Source organism: Aotus nancymaae, unplaced genomic scaffold, assembly GCF_030222135.1.
Source record: "Aotus nancymaae isolate 86718 unplaced genomic scaffold, 86718_ANA_hifiasm-v0.15.2.pri h1tg000029l, whole genome shotgun sequence".
NCBI classification, from domain to species: domain Eukaryota; kingdom Metazoa; phylum Chordata; class Mammalia; order Primates; family Aotidae; genus Aotus; species Aotus nancymaae.
This window is the reverse complement of record NW_026988442.1, coordinates 48,725,001-48,745,828: the sequence shown is the minus strand read 5'-3', so window position 1 is coordinate 48,745,828 and position 20,828 is coordinate 48,725,001. Positions and strand designations below refer to the sequence as shown.

Genomic DNA, 20,828 nt, shown 5'->3' with positions numbered 1-20,828 from the left:
CTTAATTTGCTTGCTAAGATTTATTGAGGAAACTTTGCATATTGTATGACTCTATGATAACCTTCAGAAAGCAGAGACTAAAGGATGAGGTTGGGGCACATATGTACAGGATGAAGTGCCCCCATTAAGAATCTATGAGAAAGGCTTTCATGTCTTAATTACATTTTCTGTCTCCTCCAATTAGACTGTAAGCTACTGAAGGGCTTTAGCACAGTGCCCAGCACATGATAGGTGCTTCACAGATATTTGAAGAATGATTTATTGAGGAGGAGTTCATAGATGACCTTGTAGAAATTCAAGGAAACATCTACTATGTAAAAAACAAAGTGCTGATTCCATGCTTCAATTCCATGCTTCTGGCAGTCAGCATGACAAAATAGCAACAATAACAACAAGAAAAAACTGCCATGATGATGTTTAGAAGTTAAGTTTAAACTCTGGTGTTGTTCATAGAGTCATATGTATATTTTTTCTCCTGGGTACAGAGTTCTTAGTTCAATGTCTTCCTTTTAAGAAACTGTAAATACACACATGCACACTCTTATTCTATCTTATTTTGCACAGTTCTTTGAATATGAGATTTATTTACCTTAATTTCTTTAAGCTGCCATTTCTATAACTTTCCAAAGAGGAAAGAGAGGCAGTGAAGTATAATAGGAGACCAAAAAGTTACATTTTACATTATTGATGTATCCTTAATGTCAGTGCATATCTGGTTAGACTTTCTGATCAGAAAATGCAAGTATGTGTGTGAGGACAAGAACTGAGCAGCTTATGATGGAAAAATATTATTGAAAATAAAAGACATCCCTTATTTAGAGGAGATGCAGGTAGGAAGCTTTTAAAATTAACTTGCCCTAAATGTGGAGACTTGGAATTGGATCTGCAAAGTGTAAATAAACACCTACCTTCAGAGGTGGGATTCATTTGAGGATTTCTTCAAATGGAAACATACTTGTGAGACACTGGGTCCCTGAGGGGAGAAAGCTATAGAAACAAGTTTCATTTTTACTGTTTCCTGTAGTAAGTTGAATCTGACAGCTGATCCTCTTCCGGACAAGGCAAAATTTTCAAGCCAAAAATATAAACATAGTCAATTTTTCTGTTTCTGTTTTATCCTAGATGGTGCCTTATTCCAAGATTTCAGTGTACGAGGCTCAAGTTCAGTAAACTTTCCAAGATTACTATGCCCTTCCCAAAGAGAAGAGACATACAAAAATTACTCTGCCAATTACATATACTAGTTTCATTAATGCCTTCATTTAATTAACTGGGATTTATGAAATATATAGTAACAAAGCCATACTGTGCCATAACTTATCCACCTTGCAAAGAGAAAACTGAAGATCAGATGGATTAAAACTACACGCTGTCTGGGGCAGGGATGGTGTCTGTTTTGTTCTTCATTGTATTTTCATGGACCTGCATAGTGTAGTGTGGTGGTAATAGAGCACAGCCATTAAGAGCTAAGTATCTGGAGCCAGACAGATCTGGCTTGGGGCAGAAACCTCAGGTGAGGAAACGGAGGTTTGGTTTTATAAATAAAGACTTAAAGGTGACCATGTATTACAAGTAATATCTCAGCTTTCTCACCTCTTAAAATGATAAAAATATCTAATAAAGGGTTGGACAATGAAATAAAATAATACATGTAATCAAATAGTGTCTGCTAAATAGCTAACAATTAATTTATTAATAAAATTCTCATCATTATCCGCATCTGGCACTTGGTATCGTTATAAAATGAATGGCTGAATGCAGCTATTATACACAAAACCAGAACACTGGTTTTCTCACTTCCCTCTCAGTATCCACCCCCCTTACATGATATTATACGTGTAACTGGAAGTTTCCTAAAAAGATTGATGAATTTAGTTTTACGAACTCAAATTTAGTATCTCTTGCAGACAGGTGGGAGGGAGGAGCTACCCATACTTATGTTTTGTACCAGCTGAATATGTGTGGGTGTGTGTGTCACAGTTTTTGTTTTGTTTTGTTTTACACAAATGAATTACGCTTTTCTAATATAGAGATCTGCTTCTGAGCTAATGCCCTATTTCATGACTTCACCACTATTTGCAGCTTTCTAGAAATGCTATTGCTGGGATTCCCAGCCTGCAGAGTTTTTATAGAGAGAAAAATATGGACAAAGATAATTCTGGTCTAAAGCTGTTTTCAGTCTTGCACTGCCAATTATATTAACTGTCTTCAAGAAGACACACTGAAATTAAAATGGCAAATTTAACTCAAACTTAGAATAATGTACGCAATCATTTAATTTCACAAAACTGAAAAGATTTGAGGGCTGTAGTGAAAATATTTTGAAGGATACCATAAAGTGGAAGCAAATTCAATTTTTTATATAAGCAAAACTTGAAGTAGGAGTGAGGAATTCTACAGGAAATTAAATCTTTGAAAATAGTAATGCAGTTTTTGGATTTCTTTAGTGCCTTCTTCTTCCAAAGAATTGCGTGATAATCACATACATGGTTGCTCTTTACAACATTCTTGCCCCCCTACCAAAAAAGTAAATGTTCAATTACCTTTTTTTTTTTTCACAGATAGGAAAGGTGAGGCATTGAGGATTTAAGCGGCTTTCTGAGAAGTATGGTTGGCTCACAGAAGAGAGATGGATGACTTGAGTCTTTGGTTTTAGAATCCATTAGCTCTGACAGATCTGAAGTAGTATCTTCTGACAGATCTAAAGTGATATCTAAATATGACCCCTTAGAAATACCTGTAATACCTGTTTACCTTTACGTGTTTATCTATAAAAGTATTTAGATGAAATGTTAGAAAATTATGTAACCTACAGGTAATGAATTTTTTCCGTGTCACATTTGAGTTAACATAGTCTCATGTTATTGGTCCAAAAGATTTGAGGTAATATTAACAGAGGCAGATATAATAGGGCCTGGATAAACTCTGATTTCCCTTTTTTTTGTCTCTTCTTCCATGTCCCTTGTTTCTAATTGCTCTGTTTAACCTAGAGAGTATATTTGTTTTTGCTCTTCTTTTGCAAGATCTGACACACAGATCATGTCTGTAACACCCTGGAATATGTGATATTGCACACATAGGAAGGAGCTGTGGCCCTAACTACTTAGAATCTAGAAATTCTTACCACACACTGGTGATTCTTAAAGTGTAGTCCCTGGACTAGCAGCAACAGCGTCACTGGGGAAACTGCTAGAAATGCAAATTCTAGAGTCCTAGGGGTATACTGAAACAGAAATTCTGGGTTGTAGCTCAACAATCTGTACTTTAACAAGTCTTCTGGGTGACTCTAATGCATGCAAAGCTTGAGAATCGCTGACCCAGACTCAGAGCTTCTTGATCCAGATATCTGCATGTTCACATGCCCAGCCCGTGTTTCTAGCATCATTCTTCTACTTGCCATGTCCCTTTACTTGAATGTCTTTTCTTCCCTTTCTTTCTTTCTTTTTTTTTTTTTTTTTTTTGCACAAGGATGTCAGCCTCTTCTTCTCAACTGTATGGAAACACTGAACTTTTATGTGGGAGGACAGAAGATGGGTAGTAGATAATTACATTAATGTCACATCCATGTTTGTTTGAATCTTGACCCAAAACGATACCTAGGTTGTCTTCACTTTTACAGGGTCAGAACTTTGATATACACGCACACACACATAAAATTTAAAAGTATGCACTTAAGATCCTTTCACCAAAATGCCTCAGTGGCACCAGAATCTTGTCCTGCAAAGCAAACACCTGGGCAAGCTGGAGGGAGGCGTGGGGTGTTTCATACAAAATGAAAGGGTCAACAAGTATGGCCTACAAGATCACTGTGACTTCAGTATTTGTCATCAAATCCAATAGAAATGTAGTTGTCAGTTTATTTTTAGTTATTTTAATTATCAATGCCAGTGTGGAATCAAATTGCCATTCACCATAATAGAAGACTTACTCCTGAATCTGTACATAAGGCATGCTGAGGAATGCACATATAAATTCATCTTTTTTTGCTTAAATTCATTATATAGGGTTTCTTAAACTTGAGTAATCTATAAACTAATTTTCAAAGGAAAAATTATTTTGAAACTACCATGAGTTACAGACCCAGTACCTAGATTAAAAAACAATGGCTTAAAAAATTAGAGTTCTTCTATAGAAAGTGTTTTTAACTGGAAATTTCTCTATCAAAGAAAACTTTTATGTTTACTCCTACAAGATGTATTTTCATTCACTAAAATGAAAATATATAATTAAAACTTGTCATGGATTCCAGGAATATATATATATATATGGACTAGAGTCTGTGCATCCAAATCTGAGAAACATAGTTTTACACTAATCTGAACCATACCTCTGAGTTCTGAAAAGTATCTAAAGTAAAAGTGAAATGTGTGATCAAGAATATTAAAATAATAAATGTCATTTTGTAGCAACTATCAGAAAATTTGAAAATTATTTCAGTTCATATTTTGAAGCTGATAAATATCAGCTCTATGGTTAAACATGTCTTAAAAACCAAATACCCAATTTTAGGTATACAGATAGCCAAGGTCATTTGTTAGCTTGAAACATATCTGAATAGTACCTGAAGTCATCCTTTTGAGAGCCCTTTACCTGTACTATCCAAGATATGTACCTTATCACAATTTAGAGGATATTCAGAAATGGAAATTTCATAGTTTATAATACAAAAAAGAATTAGCACTCAAAATATTTATGCAAGGAAATATTAATATCTGTAACTGTATCTGTAACATTTACATGCCAAGGGATAATATATTTTAATGAAAGGAGGGAGGGATAGCTTATAAACTCTTAGAATGTCACCCACTCTGCTTATATGCTAAACTTTGTTGACAGCAATAATATCCTTGTTGACTTTTGCAAGTGTACTTTAAGCCAAACAATCTGTCTCAAGAAAGATGTGAACCATCAAGTTTGCAGAATGGGCATGGCTCTGCCAGATTTTATCTATCTTAAAGATGATATGGCTTATTCCCTGCATGGAATAGGAAATAAAAGGTGTAAAATAGGAAACTGTACTGTTTCAAAGTTTCGTTTGGGTTTCTGTGGATTCCTAAGCAAGACATTCAGATAGGTAAACATAACTATCCATAACATCCAAGCAAATATGAACAATTTTATCTCAAAGACTGACTTCTCAATTAGCACAGAATTCAGGGCTGTGATGGTGTAAATGGTCTGTCTATATTTGTTCTGTCCAATATATAAGCCACTGACCACATGTGTCTAGTGAGTACTTGAAATGTGGCTACTGCAAATGAGGAACTCAATCTTTTATTTTATTAATTTAAATAAATTTAAATAGCCACATGAGGCTAGTGGCTACTGTGCTGGACAGTAGAGAAGATGATCTTTTTTATAACACGATTTCCTACATTTACCTTTACTTTTATTAGGCTATTCTGATATTAAATTAACTTCTTATTTAAAAAAAAGATTCTTTCAAAATTAAATTCTATTTTTTATTCAAAATCATTTTCTTTTGTTTTATCTTCTACTCAGTGACATATTTGTGAAAGTCTTTTATAGAACTGGAAACAATTTTCAGAAAACCTGACACTATCTTCTTTGTTAAGCTAGGTAAGTTTAAGTCATTTAGATATTTTAACCATTCCCATCTTTGACTTTTCCTGCTCTTTTCCATATTCCTCATCTTTCTAGATATGTGAAGCCAAAATAAGATGCAATATATACTGAATAAAGCAATGGGGTTGTGTGGAAGAGGAGGAAGGATAGCGGAGTGACTGACCTTTTAAGAATAGTTTCAGCTTTCTAGAAAAGTTGCAAAGATAGTAGAGTTCCTATACATTCTATACCCAATTCCCTGTATTATTAACATCTTACGTTACTTTAGTATGGTGCATTCAGCACAACCAATGGACCAATACTGATACACTGTTGTCAACTAAAGTTGATATTTTATTTGGATTTCCTTAGTTGTTACCCAACATTCCTTTTCTGTCCCAGAACCATCTCACCCAGAATACTACAGTGCTTTAAGTTGACATGTCTTCTTTTTCTGAGATGTGGTATCACTCTGTGCTCAAGCTGGAGTGCAGTGGCACAATCTCAGCTCACTACTACCTTTATCTCCCACATTCAAGTGATTCTCCTCTTTCAACCTCCTAAGTAGCTGGGATTACAGGGGCCTGCCACCACGCCCAGCTAATTTTTGTATTTTTAGTAGAGACAAGTTTTCACCATGTTGGCCAGGCTGGTCTCAAACTCCTGACCTCAAGTGTTCTGCCCACCTCAGCTACCCAAAGTGTTGCGATTATAGGCGTGAGCCACCACACCTGGCCAACATGTGCTCTTAAGCTCCTCTAAACCATGAGAGCTTTTCAGACTTTCTTGTTACCTGACTTTTAATTAGAACTATTGGGGTTGAGTAAATCTGCAATTGAGTCACTTAATACTTGAGGAAATAGTAATAAAAACAATTTTAGTATCAAAGAGATGACATTTCACCAAAATCCTGGTAAGCATTCCATGGCAGAGACTTTTACAAATAACATGAGTCATCCTGGGCCATGGAAGATATCCTTGGGATATTTTTCTAGATGCAAGTAACTCATGGCTAACTACCTATGGGGTGTTAGCCATTCCCTAATGAGTGTGAATCAACCCAACAATAATACAACCTCAGTTTTATGTCCAGTTCATTGAAGACATCATATGAGATTTGAGATACCTTTTGCTTTTCCCCTACCTACCACACCCATACACACATACAACATAGACCATACAAGTGGTCTATGATTTTATCATGAATGAAAATTAAATTTATCTGGAATCATCTATTTTTCAAAAACTAGTCTTTGGCTACTTAGTAATTTGAGTTACTCTATACCATTGCAATGGCAGTTGAATAATTGTGTTAGTGCATTCTTACACATTGAAGTTGATCATTATAAATATTAAGTATCTTTGATCCTTGTTGGATCTACAAATCAGTTACTGGCTCTTAAAGTCTGGGAATTATAATGAATCTAAGAATGCACATGATTTGAGACAACCGTGGATCCTACCTTTTTAAAAGTACACCAGCTTCAGTCAAGCCATTGCCTTTCTAATCATGGTCTAATTTTCCATCTTCTTTTTATAGTAGTTGGATCACTTAAACCAACATTTTCTTGTTATTGAATGTTCGTATGAGAAGCAAGGAGGTTTAAGGTTTCAATTTTTTTGGTACCCTGCCTTCATTGCACATAATTTAAGATGCTATTTCCCTACTCTTCTTAAAATGGCCCCATGTCCTTAAAAATAGATGCTAATTGTCCATTATCATCTGTTTCAGTTGCTACATCTAGTGAAAGTTCTAACTTATCTTTAAAAAAAATAAACTTATATATTAGAAACTGTGAATAGTAGAACTTAAGAACTGGAATCGATTTCCACATAGTCTGGTACATGCACTTTCTTTGATATGTGAGAAATCTGAAACTCAGTACTTACCAAATGTCATGAAGTTTGTTAGCAGAAGAGTCAATTCCAGAATCTAGGTACTGTACGTCTAGGATATAAAGTATGGAATAATTTCACTACACACTGCCTCTTCATGTCATCTAAAGCATGTTTACTCAAAGGGAATTAGTCCCTAAAGTTCCAATAACACTTTTCTAAAACGGTCTGACCTTTCAGACACAACAGGAATTATGTAGGCATACAAATACAGTATTGGGTGTACCTATTAAAATTAACACTTTATCTCCAAAATTAAGCCTTCAGAGTCCTCTTTAACACATCATCTGACTCCTTTTGTCCCTCTACCCAGTCTTTCTAGACCATTTGTCTTCCAACTTCTTCTGGAATACATCCCCTTTTATGACTCTTGCTATCGTGGCACACATCTTCTTGTGGCACCACACACCAAGCACAAGCTCTTACTTCCTCACTACAGCCAACTACCTCTGGACTCTTTTTCTGGGGTAGCCTCAGTTCTCTTTAGCAGTAGGTAGCAAGTCATAGGAGAACAGCCAAGGGAGCAGGCTGACACCATGACAAGCCCCATCTCATCTGCCATCACCCCCTCACTGCAAGTCTGTGAATTGATTTGTTTTTGTAGATTTTGTGCTCCCATCCTTTTGTTCATGCTGCTCATTCTTCCTTTTACCTTCCATCTGATAATTTGGCAGCTACCTTCAGAATTCAGGTAAACCATCACCTCTCTGTGCTTCTCCCCATCTTCCCCCGCCCCCAGAGCTACATGCAGCCTCTTTGGGGCTACCAAATTCCATTGTATATAACTCTATTATAGTATTTGTTATATAGTAAAGTTATACCTACATATATGCTCCCCTCTCATTAGATTCTGGGCTTCCTAACAGAAAGAAAAAAAATGCCTTATTAGTTCTGGTATCCTTATCAGCCTGCCTACCAGAGAAGAAGCTATAATAGTAACATATTATATGAACATATGCCATGTGCCAGACACTATGCTAAGGTACTAACAGGAATTATATATTCCTCACAATGACCTTAAGCAATAGTGCTGTTATTATGATCACTTTACAGATTATAAAATTGAAATGCAGAGAAGTTAAGTAACTTGCCCATGTCCATACATCAATTAAGTTTTAGGATTCAAATACAAGTCTAAATCTAGGGCCATTTTCTTGAGTGTTGTATTGCTTTTCTGAGCGGGGGTCAGTAAATAATTGTTGGATGAATAAACACCTGAATGTGAGTGAAGAATGAAAAGAATCCTTTACTAAAGCAAATAAATACTAAGGATTCTAAGTGCTTCATTAAACTACTTGCTTAATGTATAGGCTGGAATGGTCCTTGGAGTTCATGTAGCCCAAATTCCTCACTTTACAGAGGAAGAGACAGATTCCAAATGATGTCACAACATTTCTCTCTATTTTTGACAATATTATATATGTGTGTGTGTATATATATATATATGTATGTGTGTGTGTGTTGATAGATAGATAGATAGATAGATAGATAGATAGATAGATAGATAGATAAACTTTTTAAAAATGTGACTCCTGATGGCCATAAACAGTGGCTCACAATTGAAATCCCAGCACTATGGGAGGCTGAGGCAGGAGGATCTCTTGAGTCCAGATGTTCAAGACTAGCCTGGGCAACACAATGAGACCCCATCTCTTAAAAAGATAAAAGTGACCCCTTAAGAGAGAAATACATACAAGGCAAAGGAACACATAATGACTCTACACCTGGCACAATTGTGAAGCAGGATGAAGGGCAAATATGTTTTAAAATCTCTGTGTGTCTGTGTATGTGCAGAATTTTAAGGAAGAGTGTAGACAGTCACTGGGAAGTTCATCAAAGTAAGTTTCCAAGGGACACACCACGCATTTGAATACTTTTCCAGGGAAAACGATGGACTCACTTTTCCTACTGGCTTATGAAGAACTCTGTGGAGAATGCTAGAATGACTGCTGTGAATAAAAGGGCCTGAAACCAAACCAGGAACACTCTTTTTTCTTCAAAAGAAAATTCTCACTAGTTCAGCCAGGAAATGTGGCTTTGAATAAGGAAGGCAAGTGCGAGTTGGCTCACACTGGATTGGACATTTCCCAAGAAGTTGCAGTTTGGCCTTGCTTTCAGGGACTGGTATGCTAAGTGACCAAGACTGTGCATACTCAGAGACCTCAGGAAAAAAATTCTGGCAGACATCAAATTATTTAATCTACTCTCTTTTCCTGTTGCAATCTTTTGCTTAAAAAAAAAAAAAAAAAAGAGGTTAAAATGAAAAGAATGTGAGTTTATTTTAATAGGAAAGGAATTTGAGGATATAAAAATCCCATTTGTTTAATTCTCTAACAAAAGAGCATTTTGTAAACTGAGTAAAAATTCGAAGTTCATATTTCGGAATGTTTGACTCTAGTGCATTTTAATTACTATTAGCAGGAGCATAAAATAATAGGCTGTTGCCACAGGCAATCCAGTAATCCAGCACAAGTATTTATTAAGCTTTGTCTGTGCTGGAGGAAATATAAAAGAAGTACATGGCAAAGTCATACACTTCAAGGAACAGACATGCAATCTTGTTATGAAGAAAAGACACATCCAGAAAATAATTAAGAGAACAGGATAGTTTAAAATGGTTTAAATACAATCAAATAAGTTACATTGACAGTCATGGCTTATAAGGAAACACATTGAGGCAGAAGTCGGATGAGACATGCAGTGAATGATTGCTATTATAGGTGAGAGTGAGAATGTTCTAAAAAGGCATTCTTGTTACAGTAACAATGTGAACAGAAGCAGAAATATGAAATAGCATTCATTCAAGTGTTCATTCAACAAATATTTGCTGAACACCTGTATGTATAAGGCGTCGTGTCAAGTGCTAGCATGACATTTCTTCTTACTTTTCAGAGAAAGTGAAGAGACCACGCTAGCAGGAACAAAGGGTACATTTTAGCTGTATGACTTTGGACGAGTCACTTAACCTCTTTGAGGTTAGTTTCCTCCCTTGTGAAATGAGAGGATTAGCCACCAGTGGTTTTCAGAGTTTCTTCATCTCCTTTTTTTTCCTTTTAGCAGTGAAACTCTTTTCTGTTCTAATGAAATGTTAAGCACAACCCAAATATATTAAGGAAACAGACTGCATCTGCTCTGGAGGAAGTGAGATAGTTGGGTTGGAGGAAAAGACAGCCTGGATATGCCTTTTATTGAAGATCTTTCTCCCCTTTCCTCCCCAGTCCATGCCTCAAAGCCCCCAGGATTACAAGTGAAATAGTTTTTAAAACAACTCATCTTCCTGAATCCTCAACTCTCTTCCACTTGTAAAGTGTTCAATACGAAATATAAGCTATCAGAAGGTTAATTTTTTAAATAGAGTTTGATTATAAAAATGTTGAATTCTAGGATGCTAAAATAGTGTAGGTTCTTAAGTGAAATGACAAAACTGTTTGGAAGACTGTTGTTTGAAAGTGTCTGGTAACAGCATTTAAGAGGGACTAGAAGAAGAAAACTAGATATTAAGCTATAAAGGCCTGGGCTATGCTAGCATTACTGGGGATAGGAAGGGTCAAACCAATACAGCAGAGGGAGAATCTGCAGACCTTGGTACGATTAAATAGAGAGAAAGGAGACAAAGAAAGAGTCAAAAATAGCATTCCAGTTTGTAAATCCAATATGGTACTACAGATAGATACGGGAAGTAGATCTCAAACTAGGTGCACATTGGAATTGCCTGGGGAGCTTTAAAAAATACTGATAACTGGTTCTCACCCCCTAGAGACTCTGAATTAATTGGTTAGGGGTGCAGCCTGGGCACTGAGATTTTTAAATCTCCCCAGGTAATTCTAATGTGCAGCCAAGGTTGAGAACCACTGAATTAGAAGGGCGGGGAGCAATGGCAGGCCTGGGAAACATGTTTCAATGAACTATCTTGTTTTTTCTAATGGTCTAGCTAATTTTTCTTAAAGTTGTTTTTTCCCAAACTCTGTTTAATATTAAACATCAATAAGGTAACTACAAAGTTATATATAACATGATATTTCCTATATCATCCTGTCAACATATCTCTATGGGATTTTCAAAGAAACCAATCTCTGTGTTTTTCCAATGTTGAAAATCAATGATAAAATTGCCACTAATAAGAAAATGTGTATTTTTAAGTATGTGTGTAAATGCTATACTTCAATAATTTTCCTTTATCATAGATCATTATTACAGGATCATTGTGATGTTTGTCCAAAAATTATCTTCACACACACACACACTTCAGAGACTTGTAAACAATATATTATTCAGGTATTCCTATCTTGAAATACTACTTACTCTCTATAAAGGTATTAACAAAAAGTCAAGAGAAGTTCAGCATTTACTCTGCCTAAACATAGTAAAAGCAAGCTGGATGAAATTTTAAGTCACAGCAGTCCCTAATATTTGCATAGCCTTTTTGCATTTTTAAAACCCTCTACCAATATTATCAAGCTGGAGTCTAACAATAGTTCTATTATTTGATCATGACAGATAGTCTAATTTTCTCTTCCTGGATGAGGAAATGGAGACCCAGAAGTTAGGTAACACGTCCAAGTCCCAGGGATAGAATTTAACCCATTAGATCTCCAGTCTTTTCTTTACTAGTTTGATTCTCTATATTCTCTTTCAAGCACACAATCTAGTTTTCAGGTACACATCCCCACTTTAGGCTCTCAGAGGGAGAGGTAGATGTTTATCCACTCCAAGTGATCACTTTCTTCTTTAGTACCACAGGGCTTTATCAGTAAAATCTAATAAAAACATTATTTTCTACTTTTATAGAGCTATGAAAATGCTTATTTTCATTATTAAACTGAAAGTTTCTGTTTCTCTTTTTTATTTCTTTCTGAGATGGAATCTTGTTCTTGCTGTCCAGGCTAGAGTGCAGTGGCATGATCTAGGTTCAGTGCAACCTCCACCTCAGGGTTTCAATATGTTGGTCAGGCTTTTCTCAAACTCCTTGCCTCATGATCCACCTGCTTCAGCCTCCCAAAGTGCTAGGATTACAGGTGTGAGCCATCACACCTGGTGAACTGTAAGTTTCTTGAAGGTTGGGTCCACGATGACTATTAGAGTCATATGTCCTATTCCATAAACACTTAACAGTTTCATTTACTTAACTAGATATGGGAACATACTCTCTCATCACTATCTTCTTTTTTTTTTTTAACAATTTATTAGACTTTTAATTCAGAATCAGAAATTTTTTCAAATTAATATGTACTTCTTATTCTACCCTTTTGTGATGAGTGGGCACCAGCTCTTCTGGTAAAGAAAAACTTTACATATCTTCCTTGAGGTCTTTCTTCCTATTTCCAAAACAATTTTCCAAGTTACTTTAATAATCTCTCAGACAGAAGTTTTTCAGATCAATCACTTTTTCTGACATTTTCCAGATAAATATATATGTTTGTCAGTGTTCCTCTTAGGGCACAGGCACTCCAAGACAAAAACCATGACTTCAAAAATGACATGGTCTGCGTAGCATTCAGAGGAACTACAGCTTCCCTTGGTAGGGGCTCATGATTTTAGATTAAGGTTACGTTAGCATTCACAGCCATCACAGCTCATCAGTCAGAAGGCTGAGCCAGCCTTCTTCTAGGTCAATATTAACGATCTTGCAGTATCGTTATCTGAAGTAAGTGGAAGAATACTTTAATTTGTATATCTGAGCTCTTCAAGTAGTTTTTCCTAAGACATGCAATACAATGCTACTGCAGGGATAACAAGGAAGCCAAACCCAGGTGTGCTTGCCGATAAACTGGCTTTCACTGTGGATGTTGAAAGAGAACTTCACTTTCTCAGCAATGGGTTTCTAGAACTGCATTAAAGACGTGGCATAAACTACTAAGTGAACATATCATGAAAACATCTGAAGATAACAATACATTTTTTAAAAAGTAGCTTTATAGAAAAAAATACGTAAAATCTATCAAGGGCACAAAACTATTTGGGAGAGGCATCAAATTTGGACTTTGTCAATTTGGCATTAAGCCTCATAACAGCTTCTCAATCAATATGTCCAAGGAGATTATTGAAATAGTAAAAAAGCAATGACTGAGAAATGGTGTCATAACATTTTTTTTAAATAATGGGAATTCTAACAAGTTATTTTCAAAGTTTAGAATAGATTGCTTCAATTAGAAAAAGATGGGTATCCATCACCCCATCCTGTCATATTCTGGCATAAATAAAAGGAGGATGAATTTTAAATTACCTCCACTCATGACAGTTTTATCCTAGACAAAGTTCCTGCCACAAAACAGAGGGTGAAGGACTTCTAGTAGAGCTGTAATTGCCATAATGTTGATTAAATGTACACTTAATGTGGGGAAAAGCTTTTCTGTGGCATGGCAGAGTCTTTCTAGTGCTATTTAAAATCCTTCAAGTACAATCTTCTAAAAGTGGTACTTTGATGAGCAGTGCAACAACATACCTAAAGTTTCATTGCTATATAAAGCAGAGTTGGGAACTGTAAAGAAGTGAGCAGTGTGGGCGTACTGTCTTATATAGATGATCACATTACACATATATTTCTAGTTAGGAACACACAAGAACACTAGTTTTATTTTATACTTCCAACTTGGTTTTGAGACCAAATATTGTCAATTTTATTGAATCAAGTCTAACAGTATTATCTCATTTACTAAGCTTGACTCCAGTGACATTAGCTATTTTTCCAAATCATATATTTACACACACACACACACACACACACACACATTTGTTTTCCTTTTAAAGTGGTAAGTGTTGCCAAAATTAAAGATGATCATAAGAAAGTGCCATGTGACAGAAAGCACTTTCCAAGCAGGAGACCAAGTGTGCTTTGAAGGGCAGAATACATATGTATTTGTAAAGTGTTAATATTTTTAAAAAATCAGTCATTACTTAATACTTACACATTTCCTATTATGGTATATGTGTGAGATTGTGTATACACACACACACATACATGCTTCCAGAGACATCTCTTTTGGTATTATAAAAATGATAAAGTTTAAATCATGATTCTCAGAGGCATTTGGAAGGGTTAGAGGAGAAAAGAAACAGAATGGCATTCAAACCCATAAAATTGTGTCAGGGGATCACTAACTTCTTCTCCTCTGCCCTCTGAGCCCACCATAGATTCTTTAGATATAATATTGAAGGAGTTGTATCTCAACTTTTTAAATTAGTACCAGCAGTAGCTAGCAAGACAAACAAAACATTTCTCTAGAGCAGCTGAGAAGAAATGGTAACTGAAATCTCAACCACTAGGTTTTGAGTGCTAGTTTAGAGAGAACACACTGTCAATTGACACTTGCCTTTGACAATCTGAACAGAGTTGGGTCACCTGACCTCAGGCCTCATACACAGCTTAGTAAACTGCATTGCTCCCCAAAGAATAATTTATCTTTCCCTTTTCAGAGTGCTAGACTTCACTCCAAAATGAGGTAACTGAGACTGGTCAACTGACTTCACATGAAAGAATCACTCTTGAGGAAGAGTCAAGAATAGAGAATTTAGTCACAAAGGCAATGAGTTTACATTTTATTCTACTTCCCATTTGATTAAGTACATGTTTACCTAAGGGACGAGATGTTTTGCATTGAAACTAACAATGCAAACTTAAATTTTAAGGTATATTTTTTATCCTAATGCTAACTAATTTTTATAATTTGTTTTTAGTAAAATTCCTGTTTTTCAAAGTAGAAATAAAAATGCCTAATAACATGCAAAGTTAAATCAAGAATAAATGTCCTCATATATCTTGGGTGATGAAGACCAACATTCCTAAATGAAAGACCCCAAAAGGCATCATCCCTGACAGTTAACTTAGGTGTTAGTATATAGATGCTTTACAAAGTGAGGTATTAGCTCCTCAGTAAAAACTGTACTACATGTCAAATATATGACACAAAATAAATGTCCAATACATCTCTAAGAATTTATTTTACTAGTCTCTATTTACAAATGTGCCAGAAAATACCAAAGCACACAATTCCACTTTATAGAGAAGATGCATGTATGTATACTGCATTCGCTCTTTACTGAAGTGAAGCATTCTAACACCAATGTCTTATAAGCCCATGCCTGCTTATAAAAGATACTCTATGTAAAAGATCCAGGAGATCCATCACCAGTGAAATGAGTATCTAATGAGAGATACTGTGTGCTCAGACTGTGGGAACTCAGGAATTGAAAGCATAGTTCTGGGTCTCACAATCACGTTATAAAATAGCAAACAAAATCAAAACATAATTCATTGAGAGCTAAATTGAACGTTACAGATAAAGGTGTGGAAAAGATTAGAAGTGAAGGAGATCAGCAGCCTAAAGCAGTTATATGTAAGAGCATAAGATGATTCTTGATATTGGCATTAGAAAATGACAAAGACTGCAACGAATAGACAAAGGGAAAAATTGAGAAATGTGTGTACAGTACATCTACGGGAAAGTTAAAAAAAATCACTGCTTAGATGGAATATGAGACCAGGTTATCATAGTTTTAGAAGTGAGAGGAGTTTAAACTTAATGCAGTGAATGTTGGGAGCTACAGAAGGCTTGTGAGTAAGAGGGACACAACATGAAGGCCCTGTTTGTGGACTACCCAGCCAGGATAACATAAAGTTGGTGGCAGGAGGAAGAATTGAAAGCCAAAGTTGACAACACTAGATTCCTCTTTTATTCAACAAAATTGGATAGTAAATATCAGATAATTTTTGGTCATGTTTTTGGCAAAGGAAAAACAGAGTTTAACAATTATTTGTAAAGAGAGAAGCAAAGAAAGCAAATAGCCCATCAGATAACGTACAACAATGAGGCTGGGTACAGTGGCTCATGCCGGTAATCCCTGCACTTTGGGAAGCCAAAGCTGGCAGATCACTTGAGCCCAGGAGTACAAGACCTGCCAGTTTGAAACCCCATCTCTTGAAAACAAACAAAAATTAGCAGGTGTGGTGGTGCACACCTGTAGTCTTAGCTAGTTGGGAGGTGGAAGTGGGTGCATCACTTGAGCTTGGGAGGTCAAGGCTGCAGTGAGCCATGATTGTACCACTGCACTGCAGCCTGGATGATAGAGTGAAACAAAGAAAGAAAAGAGAGAAAGAGAGACAGAGAGAGAGAAAGAGAGAGAGAGAGAAAGTGAGAGAGAAAGAGAAAGAAAAAGAAACAAACAAACAAGAAAAGAAAAAAATCACACACAATGAGATTATGAGAGGCTGGAGAGAAATCATAGTGCTGGCATCAAGTCTTTCAAATAACATGGTAGAGACAGAGCTCTATACTGCAAGTTTTAAAGTGATGCTCATCTCTTCATGACTGGTTTCACAGTTTCCACATAATTCTTGATCTATATGACATATAGGTCTTGATCCACATATGGTTTAACTTTCAATACCATGTAAGTTCTCACTATTTTATCTATACCTGCTGAAATGCTTGATTCACTATCAGGCAGGCCTTAGACAAATCAGAAAATAAAATTTTAATTTTAAAAAAGTAAATATATAGCTAACAAAGAAAGGGATCAAACAATACCATAAAATGGAAATTATGAACCTTTTTTTGAAAACAATAGAGAATTTCAATTGACTAGTGTTCAAGTATTGAGTGAATCTAAATTACACAGAGCCTTGACCAATATTTATTGCTACATGTTTTAGAAGCAATTTCCATTTTGATGGGTTGCCTCAAAAGTGGTATTCTGAAGCAGTTAGGCAACATAAAAATATAGGATCAAGATTATATCTGTCAGATGAAAAATACAGCATTTATGCAGCATTATATAATCCATTCGCTGGTTTATGAGCCCAAGGTCCCCGTGGGAGTGTCGCAAACGCACATAATAGCTACAGGGTTATATTTTGCATTTGAGACTCCAAATGAGCAGAAAATACTTTCTAAAACCACAAGTATAACTAGAATACTTGTACTTGGTACCATGACGTAAGTCCAAAATTATAAACAATTTCAATCTAGCAGTGAAAGATTCCCTCAGTTTGGGTGATGCCAACATTAAAATACATGCACTTTTCTTCCAGTTATGTCAGCACCCCTCAATTGTTAAGATACATAGAACATAAATCAAAGGGTCAAATTGGGCCTATGAAAGAATAGTTACCAATGATTCAATGTCAAGGAAGCCTACTACAGTGTTCCCCAAGGATGAGGCCAGTATTTTTTAAACACTGGAGCTAACTGCCTTCAATAAGGAAAAAACACATGATACTTAATTTCAAAGAGGACATCACACCAGGAATAGCTGTGTGGGTAACTCGGGAATCGACATAATTGTAATTCAAAACAAAAAGTTACATCTTAGATATAAATTTAAAAATCAATAAAGTATAAGGATACGATTATACATTTATGGAGAAATAATATGATGGAACAGCAATCTCCAGCAGCAGAAACAATGTGTAAAAAAGCTATAGAGCTGGATGAGAACCAAAAACTAATGCTGTTTGGGATAGACCCATTTATAAAAAGCAATCTAATATAGATAAATACACACAATATAGAAGATATAATAAAGCAGTTATGTAATGGATTGGCATTTAGTACTATTGCTAACAAGACCAGTCCAGTCTAGTCATAAGTACAGAACACATTTAAAAATATATAAAATATGAAACAGGATATATGTACATATTAAAGTAGTCTGAATTATGTAATCTAGAGAAGTAAAAGTTGAAGGGTGCTCAAGCGTTTTAAATATATGAAAGATTATTTTGTGTGTATTTAATTGTGGTACATTTTAAAGAGAAGGGAAAGAATGCAGTGTTGCAAAGATAGAGACATACCAATAAAGTAATTGTGTAATTTTAAAGTCATTGGAATTTGTGTGTGTCGGCGGCGGGGGGGGGTGGCGTTCTTGCCCAATAGGCCTTATCATGATCCATGATTTTTAAAACTATAGATTTAGTCCACAGGAAGACTGAAGGTTTTACCAGACAATATGAGGAACTGACTTCCGACTGAACATTTTTCAATATGCTGTTGGGTAAACTAAACCCAAATAGCCTTTCAGTCTTTTGCTTAGAGTGAGGATCATGGGACTCAAAAATAAACTTTTTCCCAAAGGAAATGGACCATTGGCCACTGACCACAGAATTAAGAATACTGTGCACTTTGTTTTTAATATAAGACTAAATTTATCTTTCAAATTGATGGGGTTTCGAGAGGTCACAAACTGACAGCGTATGTACAAAACGCAGATTGCAGTGTTTGTAAAATCTTTGATTAGTTGCCTAATTTAAAAAATTGATACAGTTACATTAAAATGGGTTATCTGCTATATCTTGAAAAGAAAAGAAAATCTGGCAACCCTCTGCCTTTATTTTCACAAGTCAACAATCTGCTGATGCTTCATGGTGACAAGGAACAGTCTTGCTACCTGTCCTCCTTAACTTGTTTTTAACCAATCTAGTTCCAGGATGCACCTGAGTTTGCCATCCCTGGTTTATAAGGGTGGACATTTGCATCTTCTGCTACTTGATGTGACCTATTTCAAACAGTGACTTTAGTATGCCTAGACTATATTACAACATGTTAATTAATCCAAGAGAAACTAACATCAGTAAGTCAGAGAGTGGCATCCTTACTGAGTGGTTATGCACCTCAATTCAGCCAGATTTAATTTGGTTACCAAATATTTCATGTTACCTACACTTACATGGGTTAGTGGCAATCAACTTTTTCTTTTCAGAAATTGAGGCAAAAATTATCCCTTCTGAACATTAAAAAGAAACAGAAAGCAGAGTGGAAGTGTGAACTAAGGAAAGAGGAAAATATGTACTATAACCGGGGCCAGAGGAATTTGCAATTAGAATAAAGAACAAAATGTTCTGTCCAAAGAAAATACAAACCAAAATCTTTTTAAGATTGTTTCCAAGGATTTTCTCCAAGAAGACCCAGAAGCAAGCTCATCTTTAAAAATTTTAAATGCTCAATCAAATCCACCTTAAACATCTGTTTTGTTATGCTTAGGGAAAAGATTATTCTTCTAACATTACTGTCTTAGTAAATAATGATAAGCTTTAGAAAATAAAATGTTCCATTTTGCATTATTAATGAAAACTATGAACAACAAATGATTGAAATTAAAATATGAACTGAAATATTTTATAGTCCTAACCTTGTTTAAGTAAAAGGATTTTGTATTGTCAGTTACTTATTTGGATAAAATATTATATATAGAAACATGACTCAGTAAGAAACAGGCATAAGGCCAGTCTTTCCAGGAGAGTCACTGGAAGTACCAGTAGGAGGTGTTGGTTCCTTTCATAGGTAAAATTATTTTATAGCTAAAATCTTAAGTAAGGTGTTAAAAACAAGCTCAACAATATATAACAATATGGTTTCAATGTATTTTCTGCTAAGGAGCTAGAAGCATTTCATATGCTTCAACTATAATCTATTTTTGTGCATGGCAAAGATGCTAATAATGTCTCTTCAATTAAACGAAACAGTCCAAATTGAAAGCTACGAGGCTATTAGGAAAGATGTTTAAAAAGTTGTCAACCTATTATAGATTTCTTTCTACTGAAGATTATGAATCCTAAAGGGATCTGAATTGTCTATTCCTGTAAGGTAATATAGGAGACAGACTTCTATTAATGTTACGTCCTCTGACATTCAGTCTGTGAAAATAAAAGGAGAAAGCATTAACTTTTAACAGTGGACATGTTAAAAAGAAGAAAACAAATGAGCAAATTCTAAATAGCTGTGAGGAGCAAGGTGACCCAGCCTAGTTTAACAGAGAACGAAAATGTAATCAAATGAAACCTACGACCTCTGTACCACAGAGAGTGAGGGAGACAAGAAGGCAAATACAATTTAAGAATCTGTGAAGAAAAAGTAAAAGAAATCACATATGTGTGTAACATTCTGCTCAACCTTGATGCAATGGGCAGTCCCTAAAAGACCTGCAGTTCTAAAAAGAGGCAGCCAAGCGCCTTGGTACTTCCTCTAACCGCAGCTTCAGCATCTTCCTATGACCCATTTTCACCTAAGGAAACTGAAGGCAACTCCAGGCAGCAGGGTAGAGTGAACCAGAGCTCTGTGAACTGGTCACCAACCACCTGAAACCACACCTCTAATTTCCAAGTGAAAGCAAATCCCCTTGACTTTTGCCTCCACCTCTAAGCAGATTCCACAACTGGTGCAGGCCCTTTACCTAGTCAACAGTGTGTGTGTGTGTGTGTGTGTGTGTGTGTGTGTGTGTGTTTTCAGTGGAGTAAGGGATAGCTAAAAAGACCAGAGGAGCGAGGAACAAGGGGTTGGATCCTGAGAAGGAACTGCAAGAGAGAGAAGGATTAAGACAAGAAAAAGGACATTCTCTCACTTTCTCCAGTGCCTAGCATAGGGCATTGCACATAG

General features: G+C 35.8%; 1 protein-coding gene across 6 annotated transcripts in view; it reads right to left on the bottom strand.

The window, feature by feature from the left end:
* The window catches only part of FIGN (fidgetin, microtubule severing factor), a 131,672-nt gene that overhangs the window by 68,036 nt on the left and 42,808 nt on the right, over positions 1-20,828 (bottom strand). For 3 of the 6 annotated variants that reach the window (XM_012440639.2, XM_064382667.1, XM_012440638.2), the window contains exon 2: positions 7,456-7,513. The exons of the other annotated variants lie outside the window; for them this stretch is intronic. In XM_012440639.2, coding sequence (XP_012296062.1) covers positions 7,456-7,465 — 10 coding nt within the window. In that variant the 5' untranslated portion in view covers positions 7,466-7,513. The remainder of the gene's footprint in view (positions 1-7,455; positions 7,514-20,828) is intronic. 6 annotated transcript variants of the gene reach the window in all.